Below are 19,931 nucleotides of genomic sequence, written 5' to 3'. Positions count from 1 at the left end.
TTTGTTTGTTTGTTTTTCAGTCTGTGATATTTTCTGGAGCTTCAACACATTGACTTGGCAACAAATGTCATCTTTCACGCACTGACTGTCATACAGCTCAGAGCCAAGGAAGGAAGTCAAACTCTTAACTGCTCAACCTTACCATACACTTGCATGAAGCTCCGTCTTACTTATCAAGCTAAGAAAGTTCGATGCTTCTGCAATCTTTATTACCATATATATTGCATTTGAGCGTTTCCCAGTAACAATGAGTAATCTATTAAAAGCAAATTCAGATTTGCTTTATTGGTCCTAGAATCTGACACAATTATAAGTAGAGCAGTGGGTACCAGAACCTGCAGAATCTGTACTAAGTATAGAAACATAGATATTTCAAGTAAGATACATATATTTATTTCAAACTACAGTGAGGAAAAATGTTTAATACCATTTACCTCATAAATAATTACAATATTCTAAAACTCTGATGCTTTATCTTATACATTAGAGCAAGTCTTTCAGAGGAATGATGTATTTGGATGATTTCTAAGACTGATTTTTATTTGGTCCAATCATTTGTAGTACAGCATTATCTCAAATGAGAGTTAGAAACTCTTCCAGCGTTAATGACACAGCTTTTTGGAAATACTTAAAAGCTACTACATACACCACACACAATTTGAAGTTTCAGGGGTTAAAAAAAAAAACAAACAAAACACAGAACACACTTTCTAAGTCAGTCTGCAAAAAATTATCCCCTCTTGCTTGCTTTGAATATGCTACTTACCACTTCCATTGCATGCCCTTCCATTTCCACACTGGAAAGGACAGCAAGTAATTTTCTCTTTCCTCAGGCCTCTCATATCCTCCCACTAAGCTGCCTCTTTTCAAAGCTGAAGAATCCTTTTTCTATTGAGCTGTTCCTTATTGTTTCATACCTTTGAAAACCTCTACTGCCCTTCTCTGCACCTTTCTCATTTTATTACATTCTTTTTAAAACAGGTGACCACAACTAAATAATACAGGAGCACTGTGGCTTATGCAGTAGGCTACAATGCCATAATGCGCTATATAATGCATCATAGCATAATGAATGTTTTGGGCACAAAACAAGCCTCGGCAAATGCATTTTGCAAAAACCCTTTGGTGCTACATCCTCCACAGATGTCTACCAGAACAGATTAATGTTCTGAAGAATCTGGTCCAGATGATTATGAGATACTGAAGTAACTAAAACAGTGGTTTGATTCATGACTGCAGTTCCTGTGATTAACAGGACATAAAAACATTAATAGCCCTCATCTTCCAAAAACTCTCTAAGGGAAATGTCAGTTAAAATACAACTCTAATAATTTAGAGACCAATGTCTTTGTACCTACAACTGTTTTCCACAGTAATTCTGAAATCCGGCCAGTGTTAGGCAAACTGCACTCCATTTCTTCAGTGACATGTAGCCTTCCTAATGAAGAAATTCAAAGTGAAATATTGATACAATGCAAGAATTTATAAGTTTTAGACCAAATTCTACCATCAGCAACATTAATTTACAACATCAACTTAAAGCCAGGTGACTCCTTAGGAAGCTGTAGTAGGTTCCGTTTATTAAGGAAGCTGACAAACAATGAAAGGTGAACCTGACAATATGTTTCAGCTGTACACCATCATAGGTCCTTGTTACCTAAAAGGTTGAATTCACTTACCCCAGCTGTCTGCCAAAATGAAATGCATCACTGAAGGCAGCCTAAATTTGTGTGGGAGATGAGTCAAAAATCACATAAACACCTACTTCCACTAGTATGAATTAACAGCTGTCATCATCTCAGCAGAGGCAGATGAGTGAATGCTCATGGAAATTCAAGTGTCACCTCTGTATGTGGCTCATTTGATGTCACAGCTGAATCATACTGATGTCTTGCCTCACAGTAACATTTGAAGTACACCAATGAACGGTCCAAAACTTTATTTTGAAAATGTCAGTTTGGCATCTCACAAAGTAAAACATAACCATGAGAGTGGTCTCATTAGAAGAATAGGTATTTATGAAAAGGGTGGAAAAAATAAAATCCTAGAGCACAGGTCAGTATTTATTAGATATCCTGAAACAATCAAATGGTGAATAAACCAAACACTACGAAAGCTCTACAGCAGAGTATAATTTCATATTATCTGGACTCGCAGTCTGCTGAGCAATTTGCTACAGTACTATCAGGGTTTTAAATGGAGTAACATGGGCACCAGTGAGAAGTCTGCATTATTGAACCATACTACATGCTGAGTCTTCAAATACTAAGATCACATTTTTCTCCAATTGAATTAAGAAAATTATTCTTAAGTTACCAAACTATAGACGGCTGTTTCAAATAGCTCATTATAACCAACATGAAGGCAGGTTCAGTAAAATACCCAACAAAATTGTTAAAAGGTCTGGTCCTCAGTCTTCAGCAGGTAAAGTCCATGGGAGACCATACAACACCACACATGAAAGCTGCCTTTTCAACAAGAGAGCAGAACAGAGTCCTAAATGCAGAGCAAGCTTAACACCTCTACACAGCCTCCAACATGCCGTCTCAGATCCCACAATAATTAATTCTTTCAGCAGTGCAAAAGGCAACCAGCATACTAGCAAAAACCTTTTTTTAGTATTGTATATTGGAAGTTCCTGCAATACAGATTACAAAACTGAGGGATTCTGATGAAACCAGGAGCAGCTATTCAGAGCAGGGGGCAGAACGAAATGTTACGTACAAGCAAGCTCCACTTTAAATAACCACCCAGGGGACTCTACCACCAATACCTTGTTATGTACAAGTATCTTGCCACCAGATATTTTTACTCTCTTGCTATGCAATCACCTTGGGAACAGAACTACAGGAAATTCTACCAAAATAATAATTCCAGTTATTAAAGTACAATGTGCTTTGAGTTCTGCCACATTATTCCAAGTGTCTATAGATGATGAACTGTGTTAAGAATAAATTTAAATTAGTTTAAAGAACTCATCCCAGTCTTTAAATTACAGACTTCCAGCTGAACGACTTCAGAACAACACTGCTTGTATATTGGTGACCTCATGAAAAGCAAATCTCCTGAACCACTGTTAAAAACACCTGTAGAAGGTATTCCCTGTTCCAGAAAGAACTGTGTAAATGGTTAACGTTACTTTCATGCTCATGTTTTAATCTCTCTTAAATTTACAAGTAATACACGCATCAGTGCCGGAAATGTTCTACCACAGAGGGGACCTGAGAACCACTAATGTAGGAAGTCCTCAAGCAGTGCTCTGTTGGTCTTCTGAACTTAGTGAAGAGGGCTGCATCCTTCTTATTTTATTCATAAAATTAATCATATTAAAAACATAAGGTGCTCATAAACATAGAACAAAATTGATTAAATATGTCATATTTTAGCAACAGTGTACGCTAGCAGGACGCAGAATTTAACTTGGTTTTATAAATACATCCTTATCATCTTAAATTTAAGATCATCAATAAAAATAAGTTTTAAAAGGCATGCCAAAATTGTACAAGATACTGGCTGTTCGCACAAATCTGCATAAAAATCAACAGTCATTCTTGTCATGGCTAAAAAAATTTCTGCACGAGCAGTAACCTATTGCTAGTTTTAGCACTGATGCATACATAAAGGAAAACATAGCAACATAATGTAGAGACAGTGAAAGCAAGTGCCTGCCTGTAAGCTGTAGGAAAATATTTTTTAAACCTACTATGCAAAAGAACACATACAAAAGCAATACAAACAGATGCTATAACATACTTTCAGACCTCTCAACAGGCATCAGCTTACTAAATTGCCTAACAAAACATCACTTCAACACAAATGATTCCTTAGTTGTTTTTTAAATAACATATTGCATGCAAACATTGGAGCTAAGCTGTAAGAATGTCTAGTAAGCTTAGATTTTGTCTAGGAAGCCTAGTTTTACATCTGATTTTGTTTAGTATTAATCTGTTCTACAGACTATTCAGCTAAACACAATGAAATCTAAATAAAATACAATATGATCCTGGACCAGTTACTATTTTCAGAAAGGCATAATAGCTTAGTGGGACAATAAAACAGGTGAAGATTAGAAGGAATAACAAAATCAATATATATGCAATTTGTAACTGGGAATTTATAACAATGACAGAACTTCCTCTGCCTTTCTATTGAGACTGTTTTCAGCACAAGCAATAAGAGTGATTTTCAGACAAGTGGACATAATAATACTGCAACGCTGATTCTTGCCTTTAAGTCAGATAAGCTGAATAGCAGCACAGAGTCCTAGAAAAAGACCAACTTGTTTGATTTGTTGAACAAAGATAATATAGTGTGAACAACTAGACAGAAAAATTATTCAGCAACACCTTTTTGAATGGATCAGAATAAGTGAGTTTATGTGAAACAAGTGCAGGGAATAGGCAAAACAACTAGAATAGACCCATGCAAGTTAATTTTGTGGTTGTAACATTCAGGAAATATTTGTATTAAGATCTTGTTTGCTTTTTCCAGAAACTAGCATTTCTTCATTTGTGACAATAATTTGCTACTTCTCAATATGTGTTTTTCAAAAAAAAAAAAAAGACCAGAAATCAGTATACAGTAGGGATCTGAAGTATACAGCATAATATTTTCACTTTTGCACTGCTCATTTATTTCTAATTAAAACCACAAGAGTGGCTACGTGGGTATTTTATTTTCTATACCAGGGACTGGAAACTCACAAGTTTGTGACTCATTGTTCCCTGGCTGAGAAGGGCTGTGCCACACACAACTGGTCAAACTGACAGATCCTCTGAACATGACTCACAGGTCTACCAAAACCTGGGTCGAGATCTGCTACCAGCCAGAGGCCACCCCACCCGGAGGTGAGCATCTCCATATGTATTCTTAGCAAATTGTCCCACAGCTGCTCTGCTCAAGCCTTCCCACCTGCTTCAAAAGTCTCCTAGAGACACAAGTTAACCACACATCTGCTGAAGTCTGTTAAATGCCTACACTGCCAGGAAAAAGCAATGCAAACTAAAGTTCAGAGAAGTCTGTTCTCTGAAATTCACTGAGAAGATTACTCTAAGGACAGCAGGGGAACTAATAAACTGTCCACCTTCTATATTATTTTTTAGTATGTCCAGATGCAACTTCTCTACATGGAATTTATTTTTTAAGTAAAAAACAAGCAAAACCATCGATTGGATATCAGGGATAGTATTTATCAGTCAACATAAGCAATAAATAATACACATAACAATAGATTATTTTACTTCATTTTTGTAAATCACTAGATCTAACCAGCAGGAAACAGTTTCAATCTCAACAGATTTTAAGCTTTTAAAATCTTTGAGGTATTTCAAAGCACATTTTTGAGAAAGATAAATTAGTGTGATTGCTACTGAAAAGCAGACTGAAAATAATACATTTGAGGTCAACACTGTAATGTCATCACAGAGACAGAGTAGAAAATGAGTCTTAGATCCTCTGGTTCAAATGAAATTCCAAATTTAATGCCAGTATGCCTTGCCACTGCACAGTATTTCTGACTCCTGTCTCCACTTCTGTCAAAGCAAGTCAAGTTACAGCCCAGTTTCCCTGCTAAATGTGGTAATTTCTTGAATGCAGCACAGAAGAACATGCATAGGATGTCCAAGGATCTCCTAACACAACACCACAACAACATGGAAATGATTTCTCCTTTTTGTCAGCTGCTACTGTTTTGAAAACTTGAAGTTTGGTGATTCAAAAAAAAAAAAAACACCACACCACCACACCAAACCACATACCCATTTTAAAGCCAGTTGGAGGGGGTTGGTGGGGCAGGAAGGAAACATCTGCCATTCATTTATTTGTTCCTTCTAATTCCTGGAAGACTTCTAGCTCTGAGGAAGGTTATAATCATCTTAAGGCAATTCAACAGTGTGTTATCATTAATGCTAAGGGAGTAGGCATAACTGAAATAATTTTTCTAACGCTGAAATAAAAACCTTTAAAGTATTTGGTCATCACACATTCTTCCAATGAATCTGTAGTCACTCAAGATCTCTAACTTACTTTCCCCTTGGGACATTAACAAACTTTCAGTCAATAATTTCAGGCACATAGTAGGGTACAGCATTACTTTCCAAAACGCAGAAATACCTTCACACTGTCATAGCCCACATCTGACATGTTTATTTACAAAAAAAGGGAATCAGACCAAAAAATGAGAAAACTCCACAGAAGAAGCATCAGAAATTCAGTGAAACAGGCCAGAGATGCAGGTGATACAGGAGATACAGCATGCCCATAAGAAAATGAAAACTACATAGTTACTAGGTCCTGCGCAGATGCAAACTTAGAAGACTATGCACATTCGTAAGTGAATACAGCGACATGACAATGGTCGGAAAGGAATATGATTAAATCAAAGAGCACAATACCTTTTTAAAGGAATTTCCCTAGTTAAAAATCACTCTCATAACTACAAAGAGTAAATAAAGTTGAAGAAAGCATAAAAGAGTGGGCCAGACCTTACAATGGAAAACTTTAATGATAGAAAGCATCAGTACAACCAGAAAACTAAGCAAAAGCCCCCTTCTTCCCAGCAGCATTTTCAGTACTGAAGGGGCATGTGAGGAAAACGATTCTAAAGTTATCTAGTATCCAATAATTAAGTGAAAAAAATCACTGACCTGGATTAAGTTCTCATCAGTATCATGAAACAAATAGTTTAAAGCTGCTCTAGTACTTCAAATGATACAAAAATCATAAAATCAGCCACCATAGTAGGATGAATGCCACAAATAATTATTCTTCAAATAGATGTTCTCCATTAAACCAGGAACTACATAACAAAATTTTAATTTAGTCCCATAAGAACCCTTAAAAAAAAAAAAAAAAAAAGAAGAAGAAGAAGAAAAAAAAACACCTCTCAAATGGTAATATTGAACTGCTTCACCCTCACAAGGCACAAAATGATGTGAAAAAGTCAGGACAAGAAGTGTTTCTTTACAGGACAGTTACTGACTATTTATTCCTTGACCTTACTGAGCTTTCAATTACACCACATCTACAGACTTAGGTGGGCATCGTTGTTCTTCTCTGCCTGCAATGCCTATTAATTATACCAGGCCTATAAAGACTGTGTCCATTCACAGAAAGCAAGCAAGCAAAACTGCAGAAACCTGAAGAAACAAATTGTATTCTCAATAATACAAAAAAAAAAAAAAAAAAAAAAAAGAGTTTCCACGTAACCTCTGATATTCTTAAATTTCCATCCAACCTGATCTGTAGTTCCCATTAGCTATCAAGGTAATCCCTCAGGGGCACCATCATGTTGCAAATGCTTTCTCTCACAATACAGATATTTAGTCATAGTGGTTGTTTCATCTTGAGTATAAATAGTCCTCTCACCTTCAGCCTGGGAAGCAGAAATAAAATTATAGTGTCTAGCAGCCCCTGAAGAATAAGTGGAGCTCACTGGAAAAAGAAACCATGGCGACTGATTCCCAAAGTGAGGGAGCCACAGGATGAGAATGCTGGCTAGCAGGGCTGGCTACTTCTGTCTTGCAAGCAACATAGACAATCAATCTGAAAAGTGGTTAAAAATAATTATCATTCCCATCCCCATCTGCTCCCTCAGGACACAACCCCATAAAAATGTTGCTCAAGCATTGCCACAGTGGCACAAATCTCCAGAGGTTAGTGGGAAGGGCAGGAATCAAGCAATGCTGCTTTTGAAAAGAAGTTCCCAGCATCAGTGGTTGACTCACTCTGCAGACTGCCAGCACTAGCTTTCATCCTCATCACTCCCCAATAGTCTTGTCTATCACATCACCTGTAGCAAGCAGCAAAACAATTCTGGGGAGACACATATATTGGAAATCCCTGACTGCAACAGGAAGGAGGCAGAAATTCTTAAAACAATGGGTAAAAGCAAAGCAATCACCATTTATGAAAAGTAGTCACAGAAAAGCAGCATAAAACAGCCCAACAGGTGACTGCTGTTCAAGTGCTGTCTGGTCCCTCGAAACCCCTGTGTTTGCTGGTCCTAAAAGCGTAACTACCACTGGATCCTTCCTGCCTGGCACTCTCACCTACACGGGAAGCAGCTTCCGGAGGAGACGCGTTCTCATCCATGTAGGAAACAGATTTCAGAGGATCTGCAGAGGGATGAGGCCAACAGGAACAGTGAAGACAACAGGGCAGGGAAAACAGCTGAAAGGGAGAAAGAGCATCAGGAAAGACGGAAACAGATGCTCTGGAGGGAGAATACCAGGAGGAGGGTGAAGGCAAATGGAGAAGGTGAAAGTAATATAGTCCAGATTGAGAGGAGAGAGCACGAGCACATAACAAGCTACAGAACTGAGGTGAGTCAAAATGAGGGAGAAGCAGAGACAAGAAGGAAAGAAAGAAAAAATATATATTAAATAAATAAAAAAAAAAAAAAAGCCCAGACACATCAGAGTAATACCTCTTACTAATCACAGAGCAGTCTGGTTTACTGATGCATGAAATCAAGCCACCTGAGTCAAGGTAGAAAAATGTGAGAAACAGGCAAAATTGAAAAGAGGTTTTCACAAGCAGAGCTGACAGAAATCCTAACATTTCAAAATTTGCTACTCCTCCAAATCAAGATGAAAGGCATTTAAAGTTCCTTAAACCTTAATGTGATTTTATTGAAATACTGGATTTTGAGGTCAAACTCTAACGATATTCAGCACAAAACAGGTAAAGCTAAATACTACTGCAATTATTTTCCAAACAGTTTACAGAATGTCTTCCAAGAACAGCATTCCTGCAAAACCTTTTGAGGATTAATTTTCTTGTAGATCTGCTCCACCACAAATTTAACTAACAACATCAGATGAAATCACTGTTCCTCACTGGAAAGAAAGAGATGCATCACTTAGGAGTCTTATTTCCAAACCTGAACAGTTTAGCAAAATATATTTGTGGTCCTGAATATTGAGCCACAAATTTTGAAAACCATTTTTCAGACTTAGAGAGACATTCCCCACACCTGCCCTCCCCATAGCATAGATATGGCAATGAGATCTGAGGCAGAAAGACCAAGTTCTTAATTAATATGACAACCACCATCAGAAGACCTATGCAGAGAAACCCCAACAAAACACTAGTTCTGCCCCAACAGGGAACATCTCAGCCTTTCTTCCCTGCTCATCAGAGGCCATATGAATTCACAGCCACTGTTACACCACTGACAGAAGAAGGATCAGGCCTATTCCAAGGAAGGTATGCTAAGAGACAACGTTACAAAATACACTCTCTCTTGTTCTAGGAGTCTTTTAATTAGCAGGTTTTTTTCTTATGTTTCTCCCATTGGCCATGGCCAACAACTTAAAACAAAAAAAAAAAAAAAAAGGAGTAGTACTCTAGGAATACCTGTCATTGTAACTGGGAATCCCATACACAACTGGAAGAGATTTTTTTTTTATTCTTTCATAATAAATATTTTTAAGACTAGAGAATAATTCACATTACGTTTCTTATTGCTAGAGCTTTGTGCTCTTGAAATAATGTGATGAGCTATGGGGCTTACAAGCTACAAAAACCTAAATTCTCAGAGAAGAGAATACAGATAGTTTAAATTCAGCAGATTCCCCAGGGGTCCGTGAATCTGAGCAATTATAGCTGGTAAAACACACAAATTTGAAATATGCTTCCAATCTGCTGCTCAGGAGTTTCTCATGAAGAGCAGCCCCCTGTTCCTGGCATGGCTCAGCCATTCCTACATCCGCACCCTTTCCCATCACCATGTCTGCATTCGCATGTAAATCGCACAGGTCCCAGTCAGCAAAGGCTTTCATCTCAGCTAATCAATTTACCAGGGTCTTCCACAGGAAGGGAAATCTACAGGACTCTGATACAACTAGAGAGGCATTCCAATAGGATTACTGGAGTCATTTCTGTAACACTTCATAAACCCTGCACAGCACAGAGACAGTAGCTACAAGCGTTTTCTAAGGTACAGTCCTTCTAACCAACAATATCACTTAAAAGCATCACTGAGAACAACAAATGTGGAGTTAAACCTCAGCTTTTGCAAAGATTGCCATCTGTTCAGCATACTCTACAGTGAAACCGGTGGCCTCAGCACAATCCACAGAGAAGATGCATCACCATATTCAGTGCTTCCAGCCACAACTGCAAACTGAATGAACACAGACCCTGAATAACTTTCTCATGACTCCTTGTAGTGACTCACATCAAGGCACAGCAGTAGGTAAATTCACCCTGTCCTCTTTGTGATAGATAAAATGAAGATCAGGACATAACAGGGGCAGGCAGAACTCAGAACAAAATGGCTCAAGTGAACCCCATTTCAGACTCCCATAAAACCTCAGTATAATTAAACACCTGCTAAAGACCACTTAAGGTTTTAACATATTCTCCATTTTCAAAAATGCTCTAGGAATTCCCTTGAAACAGACACCCCTAAGAGAACACACATCCCTAATGAGAGAAAAGGAATGTGGGAAATCAAAGCTCAGCAGAAATATTCAACAATATTTTAAAATAAGCAATTGCCATTTCAGAGAAGTATTTGATACAACCTGAAATCCTGTGTCGCTTTGTGCACACATAGAGAGTGTAAATCACTAAAAGAAAGTGAAACTCAAACGTTTCCTCATGCAAATTGGTAAAATTTAGCAAAACTAGTACTGCTCTGAAATGCAAAACGTGAGCTGCAAAGTAGCATGAAGATTTTCAAAACATCCGCCTAAACACAAATTAGGTTTTTAAAGCTTGGCAGAAATCTTTTTTCAACCAAGCAAACATCAACTGACCATGAGGCCAAAGGCAGCAGCCCTGCAACAGCACTTCAAGGAGCCTCAGTGTTTCCATATTTTGAGAGTAAAAGGAGCTACAAGCAATAGTTTGAACATTCTCTCTGGTGTTTCCTACTTTCTACCTAGTCTCCAGGAAAAAGAAATTCAAAGCTTGATCTAAATCCTACAGAGATAAGTAGGATTAATGAGTATTTACCCTGAGTTACAGTGCACATGGTGGGACTATATAATCATCATACTTTCATCCAGAGACACCTGAAATCTGACAGGTACATTAGTACAGTGGAGGTGTGGTCCTCCTTTAGTCACCTCTGCATTGTAATCAGACATATTTACTCATAGATCCTAGGGAATTCAGGTGGAAAAATAACATGGCTATCATGGCCTTACATCAGCGGATACAAGGTATCACTGTTACCTAGGGTAGTAGTTGGGGAGAATTTGAAGTCAATCACTGGAGCATGTAAATATAATTTAAATCGTGACTACCAACATGCAAGCAAAACACAAGGAATTACACAGGCTATGATTGTGGTGTCGTTATTACACTATTAGTTTAGAGCATGGGCAGCAAAACCAATGCATTTTTTAATCATGAAATCAGCTGCACAACAGTGAAATGAGGCTGCTTTGCCAGTCGAAACTTTAAAGGTCTAAGCTCTAATCATTCTGCTTTCCTTAACTATAAGACTTCTTTCCATGTGGAAACAATGTGAATATAGGAACCATCAATGGAACAAAGTATCCTGAGTATAGATTATATAGCACATACCCTTATATAATTTGAAAAAAATAGGTAAATTTGATTGTATCAGGGATTAAAGGACAAATCTAAGGATTCTGGAAATACAAATCATCTTGTCCTGGCAAGCTTTACCAGTTAAAAAAAAAAAAAGTGCTTTTAAAAATGCTTCATGTTTTGGTTTGTTTGTTTGTTTTACAGAAAAATTTGCTTACAGCAACAACGTCAAATATACATTTTGTTTGTTTCTGCAAGGCATACCATACCATATTCTCTGTATCATTTAAAATAAATTTAAATTTATTTTAGAGGAATAAAACTAGTGAAAAATAGGTAATGACAGATAATCTCTACTAACCATTTGTAAAATAAAATTATAGTTGAAAGTAAAGGCAATTTACAGTCCCAAAATATTTTGGATTGTAATACAAAACAGATTAACGTAATTTTCCCAGTTACATTAGTTCATACCTTTAGGTCTGCAAGAGTGTTTTAAATAGTACAAGTGGTTTTATACAAATTGCTACGATACCACTACATTACACAAATTTGTGACTAAGGTTTCATATTTTGAATATTAAAAAAAAAATTAAATACCTTATTAACAGTCCTTCAGTATTCCACGTTACCAAGACATTCACTGTTGTCATTTAATATGGAATGAAAGAGGGTCATTGATTGATATTTTTCTAAAAAATATATTCTCACTTAATTGTACTGGAGCCAATAGCATTCACTGAGCTTTGAAGGAATATCTTTCTTCTAAATACAAAAATTCAAAACCTCACTATAAAGATGTCAGCTCAGACTGCATTTTACGTATTGCAAAGTCTTAGCAAGCAGCTGCTATTTCACAATGCTTGAAATCTTAAACTTGGCTTGTCAACACAAAGTAAGAGGAAAGAAGAGGTAGCTCCAGATATGCTGAGTAAACTGGAAAGTGCAGGAAAAAAAATATAATAATAGCTGATTGTTTCCTCCTACTTCTTACATATTCTTTTTGTACATCCTTCTCTCTCCCCCTGAGCCCTTTTGATTTATGCATTTCTTTTCATAAGCAGTCCTTTAACTTGCCACTATCACAGGTCTCCCACCTTTGTTCAGACCAGGCTCAGAAAATAACTTGGCTTCTCCCACATGACACAGTAGCATGCCATACACAGACATAATTTAAATTATCCACTGCTGGCACACACTATCGCCTGTGTGAGAAACCACTAGGGATATTTTTCCTGTTAATGCATTAAACAGCTTCCAGCACACTAAAATTTTGTGCAGGAGGGGACATTTGAGACAGTTCTTGGCATATGCTGCATTTAATAACTGCATGATAAATACAGCATGTAAAATAAGGTTTACAATACAACTTCAGTCTTCCCTTCCCCTCAACCAAAAAGAATCAACGAAAAACAAAAAAAAAATTACATCAACTTTCACATTTTCTCCATCTTCTAATTACCTAGAAAAACTGGGTCACTACTTCTTTGTCAGTTGCTTTCCTTATCACAAAGCATAGAGGTCATATTAAGGTTTTCCTTTAAACAAATATTTGTTAAAAATATTTTACCAAGTCCAACATGTATAAGTTTATGCATATGTATATCTACTATACATATGGATAAATACATGTTATGGATAATGCAGCTTATGGATATTTCTCACAGCCAGTACAGTTTTCATTTGGATTAATCATGGAAATAATAAAGTTCAATGTGGCAGACACATTTAGTGGACCCAAAGATTGAAAAGCAAAAAGACTGAAAAAATCTGGGAAGTTCAAAAACTATTTTTAAAATATTTACATTGAATATGCAAGGTCAGTTTTATATAATTTTAAAAAATCTGTTTTGTTTTGGTTTTTAACACCTCTCTTCTTTCTACACACTTATAAAAAACTGAACTAGTTCCCAAACTCTTGATCAAGCCCAAAAGCTTTTGCAGTTTCAGAGAAACTCTATCTATCTAAATGTATCTCTGTGGTACTTCCTTAACTCAACCTTGTACCTAACATAACAAGCAAACACAGAATAAGAGTTATTTTGCACACTAGTTCACTCAAAGATATCTCTGCCCAAGGAAAATGTATTATCGATTTCCCATGACTTCCAGGAAGGCCCACAAGCACCACCCCGAATCCCTTCTATTTTCTCATTTAGTTTTTCTTGTCCTTCTTAAGATGACAGACATAAATCTCAACTTCATGCACAGAGGTCAGCATATCCATTCACATCACACTCTTTCTCTTTTAAATAACATGCAGAGTCATGAGATGATTCCCTTTTCTTCATTTGCAGAGCCAAGTGGCACACTAAGTTTGATACCCTTACATTTGGCGTACTCTCCTAGGCTAAATTTTGGAAGGAGAAAAATCAAGCAGCACAGCTGCAGGGAGACACCCATAGGGGAAAGCATGAGGAAGCATACCACCTGCGGGGAGCTGGCAGTGGTGGGATGTTCAGTCTTAGGGGCAGATCACGGTTATCATTTAGGGTGGATGGAGAAGCTCCAAGCAAAGGGCAGGATCAGAGGAAAAGCAGAGGTATGTCTCTCGGCACACCCACAGCCTGAGGCTACCTTATACCACTGTAACCAAGAAAAATTAACTCCTCCTCAAAAGCTCAACTGCCACACCAAAACATAACATGGATGACAAAGATAATGAACTTCCTTTGACTACATGGTCACATCAAAAAAAGCAACTCCCTAAAATTAGAAAATGTTTGAACTTTTGATACAAAGTGAGGGATATTTTGTCTATTTTGATTAGAATAATAGGAAATAGTTATTTTTAACATTTAACCTATGTCAACATCCCCTTCAGTAAACTCCCATGCCAGTATTGCATTAAATGCAGTTTTCCTGTTTAGCAATCTCTCACAAGTTAACTAAATGCCTTGCAAAAACCATTTCAAAAACAGTTTGCAAAGGACTAAAAGATAAGCATTAAACAGATGACATCTTCTGCAAATCCACTGTAATCCATTGGTTTAGGCTTTATATTTCTGATAATAAATTATGCAAGTTCTTGTACTATTATGATTAAACATTAGGATTAGTACTTTCTGTTATGGATAACTTCTGTTTTATTACTTTCACTAGCCTACGTTAGCCAAGAGGCGGCATCTGAACAGCGGCTACACCAAACAGCTCCCATGGAAGTCAGATACTGAGCAGTGCCCCGTCCTCCATCTCACTGTCACCAAGCACCAGTGCTACACTTCAGGGGAAACCCTGCAACGCACTAGCACAGCAGTCACATCCCCACAATTCATTTAGCACATTCCCTCTTCCAGCTCCTTTCCCAGTAGCTGCAAGGTTTAGTGCTTCTTCAGTAAGACCACTGCCTGCAATAGTGCCTGCAGTAAGACCATTTTCACAACACCAACTCTCAAGTCTGATTCAGGCAGACTCCCCTACAGTTAAAGGCCAAAAGACATTATTTGATCCATCTTCCAAACCTCCTTTTCTGATGGCACATGCACTGCTTGAATGTAACAACTAATGTTGCAAGCTCATGGGAGTTCAAACAGCGAAGTGTTTTTAGGCCTTCACACAAGAGCTGTTAATAGAGCCCAAACTCTCCTGTTCTGTTCAGTCACAGTGGAAAAAAAATCTTTGACATGAATGTCCCTGAACCCAAAAGTTTCAAATCTCATGCAAAGCCCATGTGTAATTTTTCACAGGGGACCTAGCACTGAGACACACCAACTTCTCAGATAGGAGCCAGGCAGCATTCAGCTGGCAGCCTGGAGGCAGAAGATTCACTGGCAAAGCATCGCCACTTGTCCTTTAAATACGTGAGGTTCAGGCAGGGCACGGGGGGAGCTTGTTTGGTTGGTTTTTTACTTATATATGTGAGGCTTACTTTCTGAAAAGCATAACTGACTGAATCAGCTTCTGTTCTTCAAAGGACAACTTCCACTGTCCAAACATAAATATTTTCATAAACATACAGAAATGCAGACAAAAACAGCCAGCACGCAAACATTTTCTAAACTCAAACATTTTGCCATCTAAAACCACTGAAACATTTCTCTTACACAGGCATCCTTATCTCCAAAAAAGGTAAGGGGGCTGAATCCACAGATTTAAAATGCATAAGACAGCCCATGAGAACAGCTGTGACACAAGGTGCATGGCTGGTGGTGGGACAAAGGCATGCAGTTGCCCATGTTAGCCAGCCCATAAAAGAGAATGTATCCACTGCCATTTGGTCAAGCATGTGTTTGTGTTGCAATGATGAGCATCACCAGTCCCAGCTTCTATTCCTGCCCCAAGAGCTGGCAACAGTCAGGTGCTTATAGAGCAAAGCAACAGTGCTCCTGTTTGGCTGAACGAGGCTCCACCGAAGAGCAGCAGCTAAAGCAGTGGCATCAGTCACAATCCCTCTACACTTGTGATGGAACTTTTAAGGTGTTACCAAGGTCTACTGAGCAAATCTGATAAGCATCACTGACATATGATCTGCCACATTCATTCTGAAAAAACAAATATGTAATGAAGTGGAAGAGACGTGACTTTCTTGTCTCAGAGCCCTATCATCATCTACTCCTAGGTCTGCCTGAGGCACCATCTCTCACTTTCCTGTTCTTTGGTGCCGCTGCATTTATAACTAGCCTTCAAGACATGAAAATTTGGTTCATAAAGAAAGGCCTGACAAACATCAATAGCAGTGAAAGACTAAAACCATGCAGTCTGCCTTCCACAAGACCCATTTGTGAAGCCATCATCTACCCTTCTCATTCTCTGTTTTCATTGCTCAAAAACTGTGCAGTAAGAATCCCCTGAGCCAGTTGAAGATTTTGCAGCAGAAAACAACATCAAAACAGGGAGTACAGGAGCTGCAGCTCAATTCTAGAAGATGACAGATAAGGGCCACATGGTGTTCAAACAGTTCAGCTGAGCAGTACAGACACAGCTGCATGTTCAGGCAGACTATGCAGTCAGCGGCCAAGACGATTTCCATCCTAATGCTAACTCTGCTCTGGTACCCCATGCCTCGAATGGCTATAAATCACTACTCTACAAGGAACAGGAGAGATGGCTACTGTTTCTATGAGACCACAAGATCCTATCATGCAGCAAATGTATTAATTTACTGACAAATATTATTCTGACAAAACTCAAAACGTAGGGCTCAACTTCAAGTAAATCTCACCAAATCAATAATCTTCAGGCCTGTGAGACTTCAGCGTAAGTTACTGCTACATGCTCTTTACAGTCTCAGTAAGAAACTACAAGTAACTTGCAGAATTTCAACCTACTACATTTTTAATAACAATTTCTGAAATTTGCACTGAGTGATCCTTTCCAGCAAGAAGTATCTCCTCCAAGAGGCTTTTCATTAAACCTCACACAACCTCACTAAGATAGCAAACTCTTGATCTCGCGGAAAGCAAAGGTAACGCTCCCAGTAAAGGCCGCATAGTTACCCACTATAGGTTTTGATCCAACAACAGTTCATGTACGGCAGAAACACACCACTAGAGAGAGCGGTCTGCAGCACTGTGAGTGCAGGATCCTCAGGGGAAACAGCAGTGACACAGACAAGGAGGCAACTGTCACAGCTATGAAACAATTCCAGTAGCTGCATTATAGATGTATAAAGCTCAAGTTCAAAATGTGCATTACAAACAATCAAAAATCTACAATTATAATCCACAGTTCAAACAGACTTGGAGAAATAAATATTAATTTTTATTCCCAAACCTGCTCTAAGAAAGAAGAGAGGAGAATTTTGATACTTATTCTTTGTAGAGAGAAGGAGATCACCATGGCTTTAATTTGTCAAAAATTTTAAGTAATATTGGTCCCGACAAGCAACATTAATCTCTGATTGAAGTTGATTCAATGAGTTAGCTATCCAGAAAATACTGTGTAATATTATGAGGACACCTTTCCAGTTCATTAAATAAAAATGAAAGTCTGTTTCCATACTATTTATCCATTCAAAGCAGGGCAAGAAACCATTTCTAACAGTTCCTACACAAAGTATTTATAATTCTGCAAGCTGAAAACTGAAAAAGAGTCAGTTTGGAAGCAAACCATCTAACTATAATGAAAATATAAACCAGGGCTCTGGTACAGTTTAGTAAGTCCTGAAAGTCTCACAGAGTTTGAACAGTACAGAACTTATCTGGATTTCTTCCATTTGGAGGAGCCCACCCTCACGTCACTCAGATAAAGTGTTGCCTCTGCATATGCACTTCAAGGAGGCACTTGAGCTCTCAATTACTGGAGATAGCCTTTATACCACTGACATGCAGACTATGGTCTGGAAGTTTTTATTCTGACTAGCTGAAATATACCTGATGCTTTTTTCCCCGTTTTGCACTGTGGGTTTACAGAAAATGTCCACTTGGTGGTAAAACATAGCTGCTAAAAGAAGTGATTAAAAAGAAAAAATTGACTGGCTTTGTGAGTAAGTGGGGACAATGAACGTTCCTCTCAAAAGTGTAATTGACTAGCACTGCTTTTTGTCAGTGTCCTAAACACGAATGGCAGTTTTGATTCCTATATACCTAAAATAGAATGCTAACACTGAAATGTTACAATGTATCTGTTTCTCAATGTTTTCAAACACATGAAAGGCTCAGAAGTTTAGTTTCCTTTCAGACATCATCTGCTTGGCTGCCAGTCTGTGGAGGCATAGGTGTGGGTGAAGCAGTGACAGGAAGTAATGTATATATAGAGCCTCTTCTCGTTGAATTATTCATATTATCTCGATATCAGAAACCAGCTTTATGAGGTGCAGTAACAAAACATCAGTCCCAACTAAAAAATGCATTTAAAAGGAGATTCAGTCGGAATTACAAATTATTATTTAACTAAAATACCAGTTTTAAAAGCTAAACATTAAAAGCTCTGACAAGAAAAAAATACTAAAATACAGGCAGCCGGTTATCAAGAACGCGATTTCTCATTACTAGTCGCTCATTCCGCTTCATAGGTCGCAAAAAGATGCCCAGGTCAGGTGACGAGTGTTTCCATTGCTTATCTCGCCCAGTTCCCCACAGCCCCCCGGCCCAGGCCCGCTCGGCTCCCTCGCCATCCCACATTGCCCGGACCAGCACCCCGTCCCGGCTCCTTCCCGACCTCCCGGCCCCTTCGCACTCCCTCTACCTCACGTACCTCGGAAAATCCAGAAAAACTGGAAGCAAGAGGTCAATTTGTATTATAAACTGCTCACACTGAATATTAGCCTACACAAAAACGTTAAACTGCCGACTCCGAGGCGGCTGCAGGAACTTCTGCTCAGCACAACCACCCGCCCGCGGCGGGGCTCGCGCAGGCTCCCGCCCTCGCGCCCCAACCGCCTAGCGCCGCAGGCGCGGAGCCCCCTCGGAGCTCTTGGGAGCCGGCAGCCCGGGGCCGCTCTGCCGCGGCCGGAGCTCTCGCTCACCGCCCGGCAGGAGCGGGCCCGCCCTCCGCAGCGGCGGCGGGGACCTGCGCCGGGTGCGGCGGCTCCAGGCTGGAGACCGGCAGCGGCCGCGTTCAACTTCCCGCACCCCGCGGGTCCCGCTCCGCGCCGCCAGGAGCCGCAGGCGCGGCACGCGGAGACCCTGCGCGCGGCGCGAGGAGCGGAGCGGCCACCGGCGCGCGGGCAGCGAGGGGCGCGGCGGGTCCGCGGTCGCACCTGGGACATCTGCGGGCGCAGGTTGATCTCCTTGAGGTTGATGGAGTGGCTGCGCAGGTTGTTGAGCAGCTGGCAGAGCAGGACGCCGTCGCGCAGCGTCTGCGCCAGGTCGAAGACCTGGGCCGTGTCCCAGGTCACCCGGTGGTTAGGCGGCAGCACCTTGCAGCTGATCAGCCACTGCCCGCACTGCTTCCAGGGCTCCATCCCCGACACCGCGCCGCGATGCTGCGGCCGCGGCGGACCTTGCTGCGCCCTCCTGCCGCCGCCACCGCGGCCGGCTCGGCCCGCCCCGCGCCAGCCCCATATCCGTGCCCGCCCCGGGAGGCGGGTCCCGCCCGCCCCCCGCATCCTGCCTGTGGCACCGCGTCCGTGTCGCGGATCCGCGGGCAGCTCGGGGCCGCCTGGGCTGAGGGGCGAGCGCGGGGCGCGGCCCCGCCGTCCTCCCCGGGCGGCGCTCATCGCGTTCGCTCTTGCAACGCACTTGGGGTGGCAAAAACAAAGCACCTGCGGCGTACAAGACTCAGCTGTAACAAAATGGCACAATGTTTTGTGCGGGTTAATTTTCAGTCTTTTATCTAAGAAAACAGCTAAATGCTCAGTAGAGGTCAAAGCAGAAAGCTGCCCGGCATTAGGGAAGATGCTCTCACAGCTATTTCTAGAAATGATAAAGAATATACCATTGTTTTCCTCTTTGTTCTCCCTTAAAGTATTTTACACTAAATGACTTGAATTTTATTTGCACTTTAATACTGAAAAAAAAAAATGTTATAGCTTCCAACATGCATGC

General features: G+C 40.0%; 1 protein-coding gene across 5 annotated transcripts in view; it reads right to left on the bottom strand.

Annotated features, from left to right (window-relative positions):
- Positions 1 to 19,443, bottom strand: part of VAV3 (vav guanine nucleotide exchange factor 3) — a 170,561-nt gene extending 151,118 nt beyond the window's left edge. For 2 of the 5 annotated variants that reach the window (XM_065072454.1, XM_065072456.1), the window contains exon 1: positions 19,145 to 19,442. In XM_065072454.1, the coding sequence (XP_064928526.1) occupies positions 19,145 to 19,348 (204 nt within the window). In that variant the 5' untranslated portion in view covers positions 19,349 to 19,442. Of the gene's footprint in view, positions 1 to 18,639; positions 19,040 to 19,144 lie in introns of those variants that run through there. The other 3 variants (XM_065072455.1, XM_065072457.1, XM_021293652.2) reach the window with 3 other exon arrangements.
- Between the last annotated feature and the right edge of the window lie 488 nt (positions 19,444 to 19,931).

This window comes from Columba livia, chromosome 8, assembly GCF_036013475.1.
Source record: "Columba livia isolate bColLiv1 breed racing homer chromosome 8, bColLiv1.pat.W.v2, whole genome shotgun sequence".
Lineage (NCBI taxonomy): Eukaryota > Metazoa > Chordata > Aves > Columbiformes > Columbidae > Columba > Columba livia.
This window is presented reverse-complemented; position numbering and strand designations above follow the sequence as displayed.